Here is a 19,425-nt window from a genome sequence, read left to right as displayed (position 1 = left end):
TCTGGAATCCATATAGCCTATATGGATAACCATAGTGGCTAAATGTATGATGATAGGTCAATATGTTTTTCAAAGCAATATAATGATATGCATCTTTAACACTAGAAAATCTATCTGATATATATATATATATATATATATATATATATATAAAATTAGGCCATTGTTTACTCAGCCTCATGTCATTCCAAACCTGTCACCTTCCTTTCTTCTACAGTATGTAATAAAAAGAATGTTAAAGGGGAGAAATTCAATGAATGTATATGGACACTGAGGCTGTCAGTCCCTAACATCTCCTTTTTGTGATCAACAGAAGAAAGATGTCACACAGGTTTGTAAAAAGCAAAAGGGTATAAGTAGGACAGCTTACAACTAATTATTGTAATGCTCAATAAGGATGTTTTATTGTTAAGTCCTGGCTTTTAAGACTTGTTTACTCAGAGAAACAGTTGGGTAACTTTCATAACATTTCCTTCAAATGTAGAGCTGAGAGAAGAAGAGAGTGAGACATCTAAAGAAAAGATTCATTAGAAACAGTGGAACTGAACAAAATGATTTTGTGTAGAACATCCACATCATCTTTGCCTCCTGCTGCATTTGTCTACAGTCAAAGTATTATTTTATTAATTTTGAATAAATCTCCTACAGGCAGTTCTAATGTCTTTTGTGATTGTGCATGACTTTAAAAGTTAGGTTTTATATATAATAATCAAAAAGCCTATTGAAAAGATGTAGCCTTGTGGCCTTACCAGATTATGCAGCAACAACAACGACAATACATGAATGCTAACATGATTGAATATTAATGACTTCATTCAGGACTGTATGTGATTGTATGTAATGTATTTTATGTATTATACTCAAAGCGTTCAAAAGTTTGGACTCCATAACATTTTTACATAAAAAAAAGAAAAGAAAAAAAAAAGCTCTTACTCTCACCAAGGCTACATTTATTTGATCAAAATACAGTAAAATATTAATATTCTGAAATATTATTACAATTTAAAATGACTGTTTTCTAATTTTAATATATTCTATTTTATTGTGTCATTTATTCCTGTGATACAAAGCTGAATTTTCAGCATCATTACTCCAATCTTCAGTGTCACATGATCCTTCAGAAATCATTTTTAATATGATGATTTATTGCTCAAGAAGCATTTCTTATTATTATTACTATTAATGTTGAAAAGAAAACAGCTGTGCTGGTTAATATTTTTGTGGAAACCTTGATATTTGATTAATAGAAAGTTCAAAGAAAAGCATTTATTTGAAATATATATATATATCTTTAACATAATAAATGTCATTACTGTCACTTTAGATTAAGTTAATGCGTCCTTTTTTTAAAAAAAAAAAAAAGAAAGAAAGAAAACTTGAAGTGTACGTAATGCCATAGGCTACTTGATGGCTTACGTTAAAAAGATAGTTGGTTTTCATCTTAAATAAAAATACCTATATAGTGATACTGACCCTGAAAAGTGGTTCAAAAGTGTCAAAATGTTCCTAATTGCGAATTTCCTTACTTTCTGCTTTCGGAGACCTTCAGAGACACGCCCCTCCCCTTAGAGCGAACCTCTATTGATTGACATGGACCATGACCAATCAAAACAATGGAATGTTTGTGAGGGGCGGGATTTCCTTCAGCGCTGGATGAGCTGCTGCAGTTCTAGGTGACACGTACCGAAAGGTGCGATTAGGCCTCTCTAAACTTCAGATAATTATTAAAAAAAAGGCTGCTTTTCACTATGTAAACATCTTCACAGAGCTTTGGCTAAGCACGAGGACCAAATACAACCGGATTCGTTACTTTCTTTAAACTGTTGAATGTATTTGGAAAACTTGGGGAAACATTTCAGATATATATCTCGTTTGAGCAACAGTCCAGAAATATAATGTTTCAAGAAGAATCTCGGAGGGGACAGAGTTGTTTCTATACTGAAGAGTGAAGAGAAAATCATTCCCAGGAACGTTTCTGTGGAATCCAGGAGAGAAGGGAACATGGGCAACGGCGTGTGCTCCAGGAAGCAGAAGAAGATTTTCCAATCTCTCTTACTGGTCACGGTGGTGTTCGGGATGATCTACGGTGGGATGGTGTCTTATGAGATGCACAAACAGCTGAAGAGGACAGAAGAGATGGCCCTGAAATATCAGCAGCACCAGGAGTCTCTTTCCGCTCAGCTTCAAGGTAAAAACACACGTCGTCTTGATGACGTCACGGCGCAAGAAACATTCTCCCAAACTTTGGCAACTTACGAGCTCTAAAATGTAGTTTATTGTGAGTGATCTTGCAGGATATCTATTGTTTGTGGTGTTGTTGCTTAATGGTTGAAGATCTAGAGAGGTAATCGAAAGTTTTAAAGCACATTTCAAAGCACAAAGACATTTTTTAGTGTCAAGACCATTTAATGAGAATAGAATAGAATAGAATAGAATAGAATAGAATAGAATAGAATAGAATGGGGCAACGTTGTCTATTGGTTAAAGGGATAGACATGAAGATGAGTAGGCTAAATTATGACTACCACTTTAAGAAAGATCGGGGCTGGTAACCAAAAAGTTCCAGAAAAATTTCAAATGACATAAAATAATGACAAGCTGTTGAATTGGTGACAAATGTTTCTGAATATTTCACACCTTTATCTTGAGAATAGAACAGAATAGAATGCGATAGATTGGGGTAGCTTTTTTTGTGTGGATTTAAGTCACCATGAAATCATAATGGAATTAATAGAATATTGCAGTATTTATTATAAATGATTTATCAGTGCATATCGTTTTAAATTCATGTGCCCTCCTAATCTTTAATCACTTCTCTGAAGTGTTAACTGGCACGAGGGTGGGACAACATGTCACTAACATGACATCACAGCAAAAGCAAACCACAAAGATCCAAATGAATTCCCCATGGACAAAATCAAATCCACCCCTACATTTTTACTTGTTCAAGAAGCTGGATATATATAGGGAAAAAAAGATGATTGCAACTTCTGTTTCATGCTGACTTTAATTGTTAGATCAAACCATATAAAATGATTCCATATAGCAATGTAATCATCTACACGACACATCTACATGAAACACCACAGTTTGCAAACCTTTTTCATGGAACTCAAACAAAGTGTTTTGCTCCAAATCCAACTTTGCTGCAGTTCACACATAACTTGAAACTGGTCAAACTGGTTGTTAAGGTATTGAAATTCTAGGAATGTCTGAGTGTTTTTGTAGATACTGCAGTGATTCCCTGCAGCTGCCGTTGAAGATGCTCATTTTTATGCAGAACATTTTGTTTCAACCTGTGCCTAAAATCACAGTCTTTCATTGTCCCAGACTTACAGAGATTGGCTTCGCAGTTTTTCTGCTTGTCCAAGCTCAATATGCTAGCTGCAAAAAGGGTACGACGAAATGGCCCTTGTTTTTAGATTACTGGTAAATACATGTTAAACTGTTGGCAGATGAAACTATAGTTTTGTTACTTTGCAATATTGCAATATTGAGTTGCATGCCACATTTTCGGTTCCGTTCTTCTCAAATGTTTTGAGTTTGGAGGGGGTTTTGTTTGTGCATTCAATCATGTAATGTAATACTGAATATACATCTGCTCCACATTTTAGTATATCAGAATCGTTTGAGTTTTACTGGTTGTATTCACTTATAAGCTCAAATGTAATCAAGGGTTGATTCTCAATGGTTGATAGCTAATAATGTACTCCTGTTGCAATTGAATGACAATGAATGAGACTTCAACAAAATAGATTTAATTTAAATGCTCAACAATAGATTTTTCATTTGCTAGCCTGCAGTCCATGACTACAACAAATATGATTAAAAATGTTTTTTTAGAAACATATTTATATTTGTAATAAAATAAATAAATATGTATTTGTTTAAAATTACCTGGGGTAAAAGAGTTTCCCTTTTAAAGTGTAACGAGACACTGCGTCTGGATAATAATTATAAACTAAAGTAAATATTTTACTGTAGGAAAATAAATAAATAAATAAATGTTTTTTGTTAATTTAAATATAAAAATATTTTAAATAAAAAAATAATTATTAATATTTTATGTTGTCAAGACAAAGATCTGACATATACATATAATAAATATAAAACAATTCATTATAAATGACTGATTAATCATAATTAATTATTTAACAATTATAAAATAAAACAATAAAAATTCTAAATCACTTACTGCAGGAAGTTAAATAAATACATAAATATATTTGTACAAATATAAACATTTCTCTAAAAAAATATTAATCATCATCGTTGTTTTTGTCAAGATCTGAACTATTTAAAAAAACTATATAAATATAATACAAAAGTATATAACATACTTTTTTATTGTAAAAAATTATTTATGTGTTTATTTAACTACCTGCAGTAAGCGATTTAGATTTTTTTATTTTATAACTGTTAGGGTTTGGGTTAGGGTTATACAATTAATTGTAAATTTATAATAAGTTGCTTTACATTTATTATATTTATACACGTCAGATCTTTTTCTTGACAATGAAAAATATGATTATGATTTGAAAATATACAAAACATGTATGTAAGATTTAATTTATTATTTGTATTATTTATAATTATTATATCATTAATTATGATAAATGATGCATAGTAATTTATAACAGTCATTAATAATACTTGTTCTATTAAAAAATAGCCTTGGGTCCTTGAGCCAACATATATTTTATTTCCTAAGCATATGTGCTGCTTATTGCACAAACGATTTTACTTTTAATTGTTATTGTAACCACTAGGAGGTCCTGTGATTACTGCCTTCTTTGAGTCTTAATCACTGCACAATCTCTTTAATCAGTATAATAAGTACTTGACGTGTCTGTTATGTAATGATGAAAGTAATAGGAGGATACAAGACAAGAGGCAAGGGGTCCGAGGATGCATACCATGACTTCACTGTAATAATGCAGTTCAACGAACAACCCACGCTGCTGGACAAACACAAATATGGGGAGGAAAGCCTCTGCCAGGCCTCATTTCCTGAGGCATTTCAGATTTTGCTGGTGTAGCTCATGTTACGTGTAAAAAGAGCAGACGGCTCAACCTTTCAATCTGATGCCATTAGAGAGAAATTAAGAGGGTTGAATGTGGCACTCAATGGGTCAGTGGTTCACACAGTGGGGAGAGTCTTAAAAATAGCTCGGCTTACTTTACCTTCTGATTATGGTACTGTAAAAGATGCTTGTTGTGAGGAGATTGTGTTGGGGTATCTAGATTTTTTTTATATATATTTTTAGCACTGGTGCTTTGTTTGCATGTTAACAGCATGCTATACTTTTTTTTTGTTTGACTGTTTAAATTAATGTATCTTTAAATTTATATCTTTTAAAACACGGCATCTATAGCCATATGAATTCAAGAGTTCAGAATTCTGGATTAGTCTGTTTAGTAAAATCACTTTTTCGATGTTGGGTTGTGCAAAACTATATATTTTCATGTATAATTAAGCTGTATAACTCCAATTTAGTGTCATTTCAGCATAGGACACGTTATTGTGTTTGAAAACACACATGGTGCATTACGCTGTCTCAAAGACATAACTTTCATTGTGCCATATGGTGAAAAAATGGCATGGAGATATGTGTGAGATGCACATTTGTTTGCATTTTTGCATAGACCAGAAGTTAAGATATAACTCAAACTGTAGCTGAAAGATAACCAAGGAATATATCAGATATCAGCTAAATTTAAATAAACTTTCATTGTACAAAACTGTCTGACCTTTGGATTATGCATTTAAATTTTAAAGGTGCTGTATGTAACTTTTTGACTGTACTAAAGCATAAAAATACCATAATATGTTTGCAGAGATTTAGTTATTAAAAAACAAACAAGCAAGCCCAGCCCAGGTGAGAAAAAGTAACGCAACGCATTGCTTTCCGTAAAAAGTAACCAATTAACGCAATTAGTTACTTTTTATGGAGGAATACAATATTGTAACGGATTACTTTTAAAAGTAACTTTCCCCAACACTGGTCAGCACCAATACAAAAATGTATTTTTCTCTCTTTCTTCCTGTCAGTTGTGTACGAGCATCGCTCTAGGTTGGAGAAGTCTCTTCAGAAGGAGCGGCTTGAGCATAAAAAAGCCAAAGAAGGCAAGTTTGTTTATAATATATGACAACATCAGTGACTAATTGATGAAGAGGAAATGATGAAGTGTAATGACATCCTGTAGCTTGCATGATGGATAAACCGGTGCAGCCCAAAGCAGCCATGTTATGCCAAGTGTCAAGTTAATACTATCCTAAGAGTATTTGGACTTTTAAGCCACACTTAAAAATGTATGAATGTCTTTGCAAAATAATATCATGTAATAGTTAATTAATTAGCATAATAGCCTAAGTATTGCATTTGTCTCTGCTGTAATACTTGTTTTTGCCTTTTCCTCACAGATTATCTTGTGTATAAAATAGAGTCTCAGCAGTCTCTCAACAAAGAAAAGGTATGTTGTTTTGAGAGCTACGGCATGAAGAATTTGTTTTCAGTAAAAATTTGAGTTGTAAAACTAGTTGAAATGCAGGGAAGCTAAGTTTTTCGAGAGAAAACATACACTTGCCCTGCAGTCAAATACTCATCTGGTTGTTTGTATGCAAACCATAAATTTCTCGAATATCACGGCCTGTGGCTTTCTGGCATGGCATTTAGAGAGACATGATGCCATGCTTACAAAATGACCAGATTTGTTTGCATTTGTTTTGTTTACAGCAAGATGCCAGCGTCAGGTTTAATTCTCTGCATTCCCAGCATCAGATTTTGAAGGTCAGTTGGAAAAACTCAAAAAAATGATGTTTTGTGATGTACTGCAAAATGCAGTATGTATTTTCTTCCCACGGCAAACACAGATAATTCACTGTTGTGTGCGTATGTGTGTGTGTTTACCATCAGAACCAGCATGACGATCTAAAAAAGCAGTATTACGAACTACAAGAGCGACATCAGCTACAGGGAGATGAACACAACAAGGCATTAGATGAACATAAACTGAGACTTGGCCAGCTTCATCAGACCAAAGAGTCTGAGATTTCTAAGCTCAAAGGTATCATGTTCTCACCATCTTTCTCTTAGCAATCACACCCTGGCAACCACCACAAAGACTCTAGCATCATGTTGCGTACTGGTGTCTTTATGGTGGAAGTAAAAGCTACAGTCATTTCAGCTGCCTTTCTCATTCTCTTTCTTTCCCAGATAATGAATTTAAGCTACGTGAAGAAAACAAGCAGTTGAGAAAGGCTCATCAGGACATCTATGTGCAACTTCAGGATACCAGGGTAAAACCGAAAAGCCCTATGGGTCTTTTTAGAGCAATAGTACAAAATATGTTTTATGGTTATTATGGATAATTAAGCCATGCGTACTGTTTGCCACAGTTAAAAGGGGTAAATCTTGTGAAAATGTCTGGTTATGGCAGCCCAAAAATTCACAAACAAATAAATAAATAAAATTAGAAAATATATTTAGCACGAAGAAACGGAATCATATTTCAAGACCATTGATATACATTTTTTTTTATGTAAAGAAAAAAGCAAGTCAATAAATAATTAATAATAAATAATTCTATTTATATTTCTGTTACTGTATATTTAAATTTAATGTTTATTAACCATATATAATATAATGTAATACATTTGATATTTAATTTTTTTTTTTTTTTTTAAATATTCTAAATGACATCAGGTCAACAGATATTACAATTGTAATTGCAATTGTTACCGTTTTACTGTGCTTATAATTAAAATTCAAAAATGATAATTATCAGTTAAAATAATATGTGATTATTTTATCACATTACAAAGGGAGAAATTGTTATCAGGCAATTGTATTTATGATGATTATAATTTAGCTTTATCACACGGTCCATACTAATATTCAGTGTGGTTATCCTGAATGCTTGTATTTGAGCTTTGCCTGTGATGGTTCCTCTTATAGCAACAGCACAAGAACCTAAAAACCAGCCACGATCAGCTTGTGTTGACCCTGGAGGACCACAAGAGTGCGCTAGCTGCGGCACAGGTTAGGGTGTGTGTGTGTGTGTGTGTGTGTGTGCATGCGCTTTAAGCAGGTGCAGGAGTGTGTGTGCTGTTCCACTGACAGCTCAAATGCTATGCAGAGCATTTCCTGTGAAAGTCAAGTTTCACAGAGCTCATGTAAGCAGCAAGCAAATAGTTTAGTGTAATACAATTAGATTATTGCATGCATTTTCACACTTGTTCGAGCATTGTGTCATTATCTAAACACATCAACTGCTTATTGTAAGTTGTGACAAATAAGTTGCTTCTCCTGTGCAATTTAGGAGTGTTATTTATGTGGCTTCATGACGTCGCCTATGACGGTAACCATGGTGGTTAGGATGTTGCTTATGTAGGAAGCAAGGTTTTGAAACAGAGCTAATATGTTTTATTATATTTTCTGCAAAGCACTGCCTAGAAGTAGAAATGCTCTCAGTGTGAAAGCAGAGCATGACCCTGCTGATTCAGTTAGACTGCAGCCCTGCTTATGCAAGCTTGTCAGACTGGACTAAGCCTGCGTTTCAAGTCCGGTCACATTCCACAAGGCCATTATGATCTCTTGCACACGCTCTCACTCTCGTTTCTCTGAACTTCTTGCATTTGTTTAGCATGCTAAAATGTGCACGACTCTGATAAGCCACACATGCTGTACTTCATGTTTACTCGCTCTTTCTCTGTGGCTTAGAGAAAGCAGATGTACAGATGCTCGTTAATTAGAACTGTCATTATCTGCTTTCCCAGGATGATAGAGAAGGATGCTGGGAGGCATTGGGTTTAGTGTGTGTGTGAGATACAGAGTGATATTTTCCTTCCATATGCTGGCAACACTTGGCATTCAAACAGAAAAGAAAACAGGTACTGCACCCTAGAGAAGAAGGACTAGGAGAAAGGTTAGGTTAGGATTGCAGGATCTTGGGTATGAGTTGAGGACGATAAAACAGTAGTATGATTTAAAAGAATAGTCTTTTGAAGTCATACATTTGCATTGTGTGACCCAAATTTGAAGTCTTTATTTACTTTTCTTTAAATAGGTGCAAGAACAAAATAAGATGCAAGAGGTACAAAGCTGATGTACAAGAACCTGCAATGTTTAGTATCAATGACATTAAACATTTTTAAAGACCTACATTTAAGTTCAATCATTAACAAATTTGAAAACAGAACAAAAATAATATGCGTTTGAACATAAATAAATATAATATAATTTGAATAGAAATAAATACATTTAAAACCATGTAGTTCTCTAGTATTCTTTCAATTAAATACATTTTGCTTTAAAACAAACTTTACTTTCTAAAACAAAATAATTTATTTTAAAAGTATAAATATTAAATTATTAAATATGAATTAAATATCAAATACATACATTTCTTTTTCTTTTTATCAATTAAATACATTTTGCTTCAAGTTCTAAAATAATATGATTAAATTAAATTAGTAAATAAAATGAAAACCAAGTAGTTTTGTAGAATTTTGTCAATTAAATAAATGTTGCTTTAGGTTCTCAATTCATTATTCAAGTAATTATGCAATTATTGATATAGATTGCTCTAGTTTTCTTTCTGATCTGGATGTGTTTCCCTCGTGATGGCCTTTAATCTCTTTCTCTTCTGCCTTATGTCAGGCTCTTGATTTTGGCTTGCTGTGTTTGTTAACCACCAAACCATCGCTCATGTAACCTTTCAACAGAGTATATGAAGCCTTTACTCTGATGTGTGGTGTTGTACTGATGTAGTCGGTCTCGATGGGTTCCAGGTTCAGGTGGATGAATATAAACAGCTGAAGGAGACGCTCAGTAAGATGCCCAGTCTGAGACATGCAGCTGATCGGCCCGTCCAGAACGAGAACGCAGAAAAAAACAATCAACCCCAGGATGCTCAGCCAGAGGTATTAAAACCGTTTATCCATCATGCATTCAAAACTGAGGTTTTCCCCCACTCGTGTCACTGGTTTAAATGGTGAAGAATGAGATCTGTTTCATGTGGATCTCCCTCAGATGGAGAAACACCACGAGGACGAGAAGCCTGAATCGCACCACAAGGAGGAGGTTGGCGAAATGGGAGGAGCCGAGGAGAGGAGGAGAGAGCTGGCAGAGGAGGAGATGGAGCAGGCGGGGCAACCTCAGAAACTAGAGGAGGAGTTTGATGTGCCACATAATGAAGTGGAGGAGGAGGAGCCACAGGCCAACCAACCAGATGAAAATGCGCTAGAAAGGGAGCAACGTCACGTTCACGAGGTCAGAACTCTAGCGACATCTAGCGAATGCAAACATTAGATAAATTACCAATAAACTAGTATGGCTAGTAGCCATTGGCTACATTAGCGTTCAAAAGTTTGGGGTTGGTAAGATTTTATTTTGCTCCCCAATGGTGTAAAAAATACAGTAACAAAAATACAGTAACAAATGTAATATTGTAAATCATTCATATTACTATTTTAAATAACTATTTTCTATGTAAATACATATATTTCAAAATGTAATTTATTCCTGTGATGGCAAACCTTAATTTTCACAACATTACTCCAGTCTTCAGTGTCACATGATCCTTCAGAAATCATTCTAATATGCTATTATTATTATCAATGTTAACAACAGCTGTGCAGTTTAAAATTATGCTTTTATTTTCAGGATTCTTCATTTGTTTTGTAACATTATAAATGTCTTTACTCTCACTTTTGATCAATTTAATGCATCTTTCCTAAATAGATGTATTCATTTCTTTAAAAATGAACATACACAAAGACCCAAAACTTTTGAACGGTAGTCTAGCATAGAAAGCTGCCTACCTAGACATTTTTAGCCAATTGGTCAGAAAGACAAATTTTTTTGTTTTGAATGCTTTTTTATCAAGTATTAATTGAAAAAAAGTTCCATCTAATTTAAAACACACTATGGCTATGTTCAGACTGCGAGCAAAAATTCTTTGCATATGCAGATTTTGCATTTCCCAAAAAACACATGAAATCAGTTTTTTTTTTTTTTTTTTTTTTTTTTAAATCGTTTGTGTGAAATGCGATTCCAATCAGATTTTTACAAATGCGTCTCAGTCTGGACACTGGCTGCTCAAATCAGATTTCAAATTGTCTTATGCATCACTCTTAATGTGACACACAACGATAACGTTAAAACCAGTGACGGAAATATTCATGCATTCATAGATATATATCAGTCTCCTCCGTTGCTGAGTTTTTCTTGTGCGACGGAAGAGTTCTGCACCGAGACTCAATAGGGCGCTTATTTGGAGAGCGAGATGATGCTTTTAATTTTTCCTGCATCATTAGAAAGCCTCATCGCATACGTTGGTACGCTTACGTTGTTACCTAAGCAACCCATGCAGATAGGTTGGTTATGTCTGAAGCGGACACACAAATCTAATTTGACAGTCTGCTTGAAAAGATCTGATTTGAGAAAAAATCCGATTTGCCTGCAGTCTGAACATCAGTATGTTTTCATTCTGTATGTTTTCGTTATTATTATAAATATTGAGATGCTATCTTAGCCAGTCCACCTCCCTGCATTGTCTTCTAACATTGAACTAATTTCCCATTGTAAGGCCCTCACTCTTCTGTTCTGCCTCCAGGTGGCGCCAGCGCAGGTGGAGCGGGTGAAGTCTGCATACGAACAGCAGCAGGAGCAGCAGCGTCTGGCTGCGCAGCTGGCGGAGGAGCGCAGACAGTTGCACCTGCGTCAGGAAACCCTGCAGAAACAGCAGCTGCAGCAGCAGAAGGAGAGAGAGGAAAGATTACGTCTGCAGAGAGCGAGAGAGGAACAGCTGAACAGAGAAGCCGATCTCAAAGAGCAAAAACTCCAGCAAGAGATGCTCCGGTCAGAGGCCCTCCCTCGAGTTATACAGTTATAAAAATAAATATGTAATACAATATATAAAAATAATAATAATTCGTAATTACATGTATTTTTAACAATACTTTTTGCAGTAATGAAGAATGGTCATTTGTGCGTGTTTATTTGTTATTTTACTGTTCTTGTCACAGTGATCTAAGCCAGGAAACTGCAATGATTTGTTTTATAAATCCTTTTATTTTTTGTATTTACCAGGAAAAAGGCACAGTATGAAAACATAGATGCTGATATTGTCCAGGGAGAAGAAGAGCCACAGATAGATGATGAGAAAGGTGACAATTTATGTGGTTTGTCGTGATAGCAGTGCTACTTTTTACTCGTGGTGCCTCAAAAGTGATTTCTTAAATGTTTGGTGCAATTTTAATATCTGGGACCAGTTGTTCAAAAGTAATCTTATCGGATTGGATCAAATCTTGAAAATTGGTTGTTGAAACGAAGGGAGAAAAAATATTCTAAAAATCAGATTAGATCACAAAATCCAATCTTGGATGCCAAAATAGATTGGGATACCTTTGATCGAAAAAATCTGGATTATCCTGATCCCAGCAGAAGGGTGGATTTCAGGAACAAAAATGTAATAAAACTTTAAAACTGGTCAAAAAATACAACATTTGTATAAAGAAATATATATTTACACATTGATATTTTTTATTTTGTTCTTGATTAGTTTAACTGTAAAGTAATAAAGTAGTAGACATTAGGCTACCTATTAAGCCTTTCAGTACAGTAAAGTAAAAAATATAGATTTTAGTGCAATAAAATAAACAGCTGTCGATATCAAACAATTTTTTTTATATATATTTAATTTTAAGTTTTTTTTTAATCACTCTATATAAACTACATTGACACAATCATCAGAGATGAACCAGACAACAGTAATTTCTAACAATTATTGCATGCATATTTGTTCGTTTTTGTTCTGGGTCACATGAGGGACTTAAGGAAACCCTAAAGGGACATGGAGATGGGAGGAAAAATGCTTTTGTGTTCTCTCGCAAGAAGTAAAATGGATTATCTGATCCTGGATAGCAAAACATGGGATTTCCAAATAATTTTGATCCAGATTAAACTGGGCCCTGAAGATTATACTTTTGTATGTCTCTGTCATGTGTAGAGGAGAACGCGCACCATGAGGAGCCAGGGCAAGGTGAAGAGGACCATGCTCAACATGAGGATGAGGTGTGTTCCCTTATGATATTATAAACACACATACAAGCACCAGTATTCATATAAACATGGCTTGATGCTTACTTTTCCCAAGGAGCATATGTGCTCCTAAGTTTAAAAATGTAGGAGCACATTAATCAAATAATGTATATTTCAAAAAGTACATTAGGTTTTTTAATATTTCTGCTTCAAATTGAATTAAATAATTCTGTAATTATAAATGTATATTATAATGTTGGACTTTAATTATAATTATAAACAAGCTCGAAATACACCGGGACTCTTATTTTGAATTGTTTGTTTTACTATAGCTGGCTGCTTTTTCAAAAAGATGAGGCACATAAAATATGCACTCATACAACAATCTACAACATGTTACAATTACAAAAATAATATAAAAACCATAAAGTAAACATTGTCACAATTTATCAACAGTAGATCATAAGCAATCTATTCGCATAAATCCTTAGTATTCATTGATTGCGAACTGCACTGAAACCAAGAACCTGTAGAATGCACAAAAGCGCAATTATTTGACTTTAAACATGCAATGCTCATATTTATTTAATTCAGTCATCTCCTTTTGAGATTTAATAATCTGAATATTTTTTTTTCTGTCCCCAAATTTAAAATGTATATTTGTTTTTTATCCCATGTAAGATATTTAAGACTTTTTATGACCTTGAATTTCATAAAACTGCATTTTTAACTTGATGAGTGACTTTTTAAAGCATACATTTTTTTGCACATGCTGTTTTCAGTTGCAAATGTGAGTAATTTAAGCCATTGTTTGTGAACGTGTACTGATGATAAATACGTCAAACTTACAGCGACCTGTAGGAGCGGATGTTGATCCAGAGGATGACCCCAACAATCAGGGTGAGGATGAGTTTGAGGAGGCAGAGCAGCAGCGGCATGCCCATGAGGTAGAGGAGGAGGAAGAGCCAGCACCCGTAGGCAACCCCAACATGCACCTGGCCGTAGAGAATCAACACCAGCCGCCTGCTGAAGAACAACTGGTGGTAAGGAACCGGTTCTTTGCAGCTGAAAGGAGTCTCCTAACCAGCAGACGTGACATGTTTTCAGCATGATGTTTAATAGTTGTGTGAAACGAGATTGTGGACCATTGAGTCTTCAGTGTTGGTGGAGCTATACAGCATTTTTTGTATAAAAACAAAAAACAGACTTACAGTGATTTAGTTTGGGAATCTGACTGTTGCAGACATCTGGGGATATTTATATTATGCAACTGAGAAAGTGTTGTGTGTTTTGTGCAGATGGCTGGAAACCCAGACCAACAGGAAGATGCTCTGGATGAGCAGTACCAGGAAGATGGCGATGATGAGGTCGGATAACAAATGCAATGAGAGAACACACAGTTCTAAAAACAAAAAAAAATATTATTTGTTCCCTAACCGGGATGGCTTTCTCTCTCCAGGCTCAAGATGAGCTGGCTGAAAATCAGAAGCATGAGGTGATGCGAGAAGGAGAGGGAGACCCGTATAATGAGGAGAATGGAGAACAGGTACAAAATATTTATAATTCGAGGCTGTTCAGAAGAGGTTTGCTGATCACACTTATACCTGGACAATGATGAAATAAATTAAAAATAGTCCTTTAGGTTTACATGATTCAATTAAAAGTAGGCTGTGCAGGTTTTGTAGAGGCTAGCAATATCAAGCTAGCTTTGAAAGCATGAGATCCCGCCCTCCCTTTAGAGCGTCTCCAAAGCCACGCCTCCTTCAAAACACATGATCACAATGTTAAATTACCTCATGTCTCAAAGCATATAACATTACAATAATAATGAACATAAACAACTTAAAGAACTCTACCTGACTGTTGCAGATTCTTTTCGGCATTGATATTGTTGCCATAGAAAGGCAGAAATTCAGCTCCAAGTAGAACGTCACGGGTTGCCATCTCTTAATTACTGTAGTTACGACAGGGCGTGAACGCAGCATGAGCTCATTGTTTTACTTTAGAAGGAACTGTAAAAGGCAGCTGCTGTTTGTTTGCGGCACTCAGTGTCCGTCTACAACTCTGCATAGCCTCATGGAACCCGCTGATGGTGTAGATGTCTGCGTGAGCAGCTGTGTGGAGGTATGCAAATACATACCTTGGCAGGCTGGTAGGACATCCTATTATTGTATTTGGACCGAATCCAATGATTGGACGAACATTTTTTGGTCCTGAGACATCCACAAAAGATATATGTGCAATTTTTAATATTTATACCACTTCTTCTATTATTAATTGCTATCCGGATGTGAAGAGAGTTTCAACCAGTATAACAAAAAGTGCAAAAACATTGCCTACCCTAGCTTTAAGGAATGGACCAGAGCCAGAATATAATAGTGACTTGACAATTCACTCTATTCACTCTATATATACTTCAAAAGTGTTTTGTTGTTGTTGTTTTTTTTTGGAAGAAATTTATTCAGCAAGGATGCATTAAAGTGATCAAATAGTAAACACTAATTTCAAAAGTGACAGTAAACACTTTGACGATACAGAAGAAAGATCTTTTGCACTGTGTAATTTTTAGCGGTGAACTCTAGTGGTGAGGTTGCGAATTGCAACCAACAGAAGTTACAGTGGCCGACAGGAAAATATATCGTCGTCTGAGACAGCAGAGAGTAGCCAGTTAAGCAATGAGGTTTCTTTACAAATATAAATTAAGAAATTAGGTTAATAATATTCAAAATAACATCGTTTTACTGAAAAATTAAGTTGTTACTTGTTCATCATTGTGTCAGTGTTTTTATTCGCTGACTTCAGCTAGCTTCTTTGCACGAAGAACAACATAGTTTCAAAATGCGTTTGTCCGTTTAGGACTACCGTAGAAACATGTCGGCGCATTTCAATGGAAAAGACCCGCGGTGTATGTAGATAGAAATGGCTCATTCTAAGGTAATAAAAACATAACGGTTCATTAAGTAGGTCTTTATACACCACTGAAAACATAGTTATGTATATGATATTGCATTTCTGTCAACAGATCCTCCTAAATATTACACAGTGCACCTTTAAATACATTAGTATCTGTTAAGGATTATATATTTGTTAATTGCAGTGTTAATTTAGTTTCTTGTCGAAGGCAGGACCATGAATCTCTAGTTAAGCTGTCTGTTCCAAGACAACAATTTTATGGTCCCTGTCACTGTAATGTATCACAGAGAGTTATGTAGTGCTTACGTGTGTGTACGTTTTCACTTATTCTTTTGTACAAGCTGCCGCTGTAACTGTAGACTGTTGGCAGTGCCACAGTTGGGTGAGTCAGATCAATTGCAAAGTCCTCCACGGTGTTCAGTTACTGTCATGAGTCCAGCTCCACTTTAAACATCCATCCTCCATTTTCACCTCATCTCTTAAGCCCCTTTCACATAGAGCGCTGATCCCAGAAAATTGCCATAGAATTGCTAGAGGGCCTTCTGTGTGAACGCAAACACGTCCCAGGATTGATTCCGGGATGGGGACCTTAACATTGCTGGGATTAGTCCCGGAACGTTCATGTTGTTGTGAATAAACAACAAAGTTTGCACATCAACATCTAATGCCTGATCAGCTGCCATGTTGTTTAAAGCAATGCAAACACTTCCATTGTTGCACTAGCGTTTTCAACGCATACATTACACATCACGTCTTTACGGGATGTGTGTGAACGCTCGCACAGATTCCAGAAAATCCTTGGTAGTGTGAATGAACAAATCAAACAATCCCGGGACACATATCAGTGTATTTTCCGGAATCTCTGTGAAAGGGGCTTTAGATTTAGGAAATGTTATTCATGCTTTATTCACATCTGTGCACTTTTAAAGTTACAGTTCACTCCAAATGAAAAAGTCTGTAATCATTTACTCACCTTCATGTTGGTCCAAACCCGAAATCGCTTACTGTATAGTAGGTACTACATTTGGTTACATACTTGAAATGTACTTAGTATGATAGTATGAATGTGTGAAGTATGAATGAAATTCGGACATACTACATCTACCATGTTGTCACTGTCTTGTGACCTAATGCGTCAGTTGTGTCGCTTCACTGCCGTTCACAAACCCCCTCCTTTGGCCTTGTGGGATAGTAAAGTGTCCAGTGGATGCACACTTGGAAGTAGCAGGTCATCCGGGTACTTTTCAGCTACTGTTTCATGAACAAACTACTCAGCTAAAATAATGTTTTTTGCCTACTTATATAGGCATATTCGGATGCAGGGCATCACTTTATTTCTTTTGTGAAAGAAATTTGAGGTGGTTAGTAGCAAACAAACAGACTCAGTGCCTTGTATAGGTGTGTGTAACAAACATCATACTTTATCATTTTTATATAAATATGTTTTTTGTTTTTTTTTGTATCTGTACAGGAAGAGGTCAGAGGTCAGGTTGTGAAGGAGGATATTCAACTCGCCCAACATCACAATGAGGAGAACTATGAGGAAGAAGAGGAGGAGGAAGGCGGCAACGGGGATAAACCCCCCATTCGCAGGGCAGAAATGTGAGGCGATTGAAAGGAAGGACAGCCAATCGCTGCCACATTTGGATTGGGTTTCCCACACCATCCTCTTAAACATTGTGCCGGGAGATGGCTCTGTTGGGTCGTTCTGATGAATAGACAATCGGATTTTCTTCCAGTTTGCGTAACTCTGAAACCGAGATGCACCAAAACGCCCAACCACTTACAGAGCAAACACCTGCTGTCTGCCTTTACTGTACGCCTGTCTGTCATTTCTTCTAAGGAGCAGTGAACAAGTTCAGTTTAAATGCTGTTATATCTTGCGTTTGATTTCTTTGGCTGTACGAAAATCTAAAGCATAGATTTCAACCATCAGAAAAACTCTTGCACTGAAACATTTGCCATTTTTGTTCAGTTGTGGCTCCACATACAAGAAACATTCCATCTTTGAAGTAAACCCTTTTAAAAAACTCTAATTTTAAGTTAAGACTGATCTTGATGGACAGGCAGCAGTCACCAATCAGCCTTAAATCCTCACCTGGTCCTGCCCAAACTTGTGTTGGTAATTCATCCATCTTGTTGAGGAAAAATGCAATGCAGAAATATTGCATCATGGGCGAGTTTGGCAAGGTGCTTGGGTCAACATACATTAATGTTTACATGTAATTCAAGTAGATAATTGTAGCTGTTGAAAGTCATTTTTAAATGCTGTACTGTATGTGCTTATTTACCATACTGCTGCCTAAACATAAACCAAATTAATTTAGTTAAACACGATTTTTATTTGCTTTTCACAAAGTGCCTCCTAGAAATTATAGGGAAAACTTCCTCAAATGCTGCCTATCTCTCCAGGATGATTTGGTTCCTGATCTCTTTGTCGAATGTCTCTGTTATTGAAAACTATTTGTATTGAATTTTTTCTCTTTTCTTTTCAAGTCGACCTGCCAACTAGTATAAACTAGTACTAGTGTTCTACATGTTACTCGACCTGGTCCTCAAGTCTTTTTGTTACTGTTAGTCTTTAACATACGACATTAGACAACAGAGAAATGAATGGCATATTGAAAATGAGAAGAGACATAATATTCAGATGTAGAATTTGAATATGCAAAAAGTAAACAAAATGTTTGGATTAGCTTACTCAAAATGATTTGTTCTGAATGTATGCTAAATCACTACAATATTGAAAAAATTGTATTTATTTTGTCTTGTATTTACTTTGGTTTTTTATATTATACAAAATGAAATAATCTTGTTTTGTCACCTTTGTTATTTTCTGGGATGCATATGATTTTTAGGTTTATTAGTTGATGTAATATTGGTGAAACCAGCTTTCCTGTTAAGTGTTCAGCTTTAATACTTTATATTTAAAATAAATATATATATGTTTATAGATTATTTTTCTGTTCTGCAAGTGATTTACAGAGAAATATTTTTGTGCCGTTTTGTTGATAATGGCATTGTGAGCAGAATAAAAATTGGTGAAGGATTAATTGCTCATCCTCTTTTAATCATGCACAAAGTCTGGCAGGTGTTCTGATGTTTGGAGTAGAGGAAATATCTCTTCGTCTAATTACATAAATGTAAAAATGAACCTAAAGCAAAAATAACAGAGTGCTCTGCTTTCATCCTGAAGTTCCTGGAAGGCTGATGAGATGCAGCAGAAGTGACACAGAGGTAATGTGTAGATTCAGGCGTCAGTTCTGCAGTCAGTCTTAGAGAACGAGAGCCTTGGATGAAATACTAAAACAAGATGGACTGAGATCATCCCAAAAAATATTTTCTACCTCTCATTCTTCATGAAACGGAACAAAATTTTTCTTGATACTTAGCGGTATATTATTTAGACTATAAATGGTGTGTTTGTGTATCTCAAAATAAATGTTTTTCTTCAAAACACATTGGC

At 35.3% G+C, this 19,425-nt stretch overlaps 1 protein-coding gene across 1 annotated transcript; it reads left to right on the top strand.

Annotated features, from left to right (window-relative positions):
• Positions 1-1,624: 1,624 nt before the first annotated feature.
• On the top strand, positions 1,625-18,757 carry golim4a (golgi integral membrane protein 4a). The gene is made up of 16 exons (XM_084124106.1): positions 1,625-2,188; positions 6,053-6,127; positions 6,425-6,474; positions 6,738-6,791; positions 6,918-7,068; positions 7,218-7,300; positions 7,959-8,042; positions 9,794-9,925; positions 10,035-10,274; positions 11,620-11,864; positions 12,096-12,172; positions 13,015-13,079; positions 13,898-14,089; positions 14,345-14,413; positions 14,506-14,592; positions 17,431-18,757. Exons 1-16 carry the CDS (start codon positions 2,002-2,004, stop codon positions 17,563-17,565), a joined length of 1,926 nt encoding a protein of 641 aa, XP_083980232.1. The 5' UTR covers positions 1,625-2,001; the 3' UTR covers positions 17,566-18,757.
• Positions 18,758-19,425: the final 668 nt, after the last annotated feature.

The sequence above is a fragment of the Abramis brama genome (assembly GCF_963993115.1).
Source record: "Abramis brama genome assembly, chromosome: 9".
NCBI lineage: Eukaryota > Metazoa > Chordata > Actinopteri > Cypriniformes > Leuciscidae > Abramis > Abramis brama.
Note: the sequence above shows the minus strand (reverse complement) of the source record. Positions and strands in the feature narration are given on the sequence as shown.

Coding starts and splice junctions, on each gene's coding strand:
- golim4a (XM_084124106.1), top strand. CDS start 2,002: ATGGGCAACGGCGTGTGCTCCAGGAAGCAGAAGAAGATTTTCCAATCT. Junction 7,301..7,958: donor TGCAACTTCAGGATACCAGG/GTAAAACCGAAA, acceptor TTCCTCTTATAG/CAACAGCACAAGAACCTAAA. Junction 9,926..10,034: donor CCCAGGATGCTCAGCCAGAG/GTATTAAAACCG, acceptor GATCTCCCTCAG/ATGGAGAAACACCACGAGGA.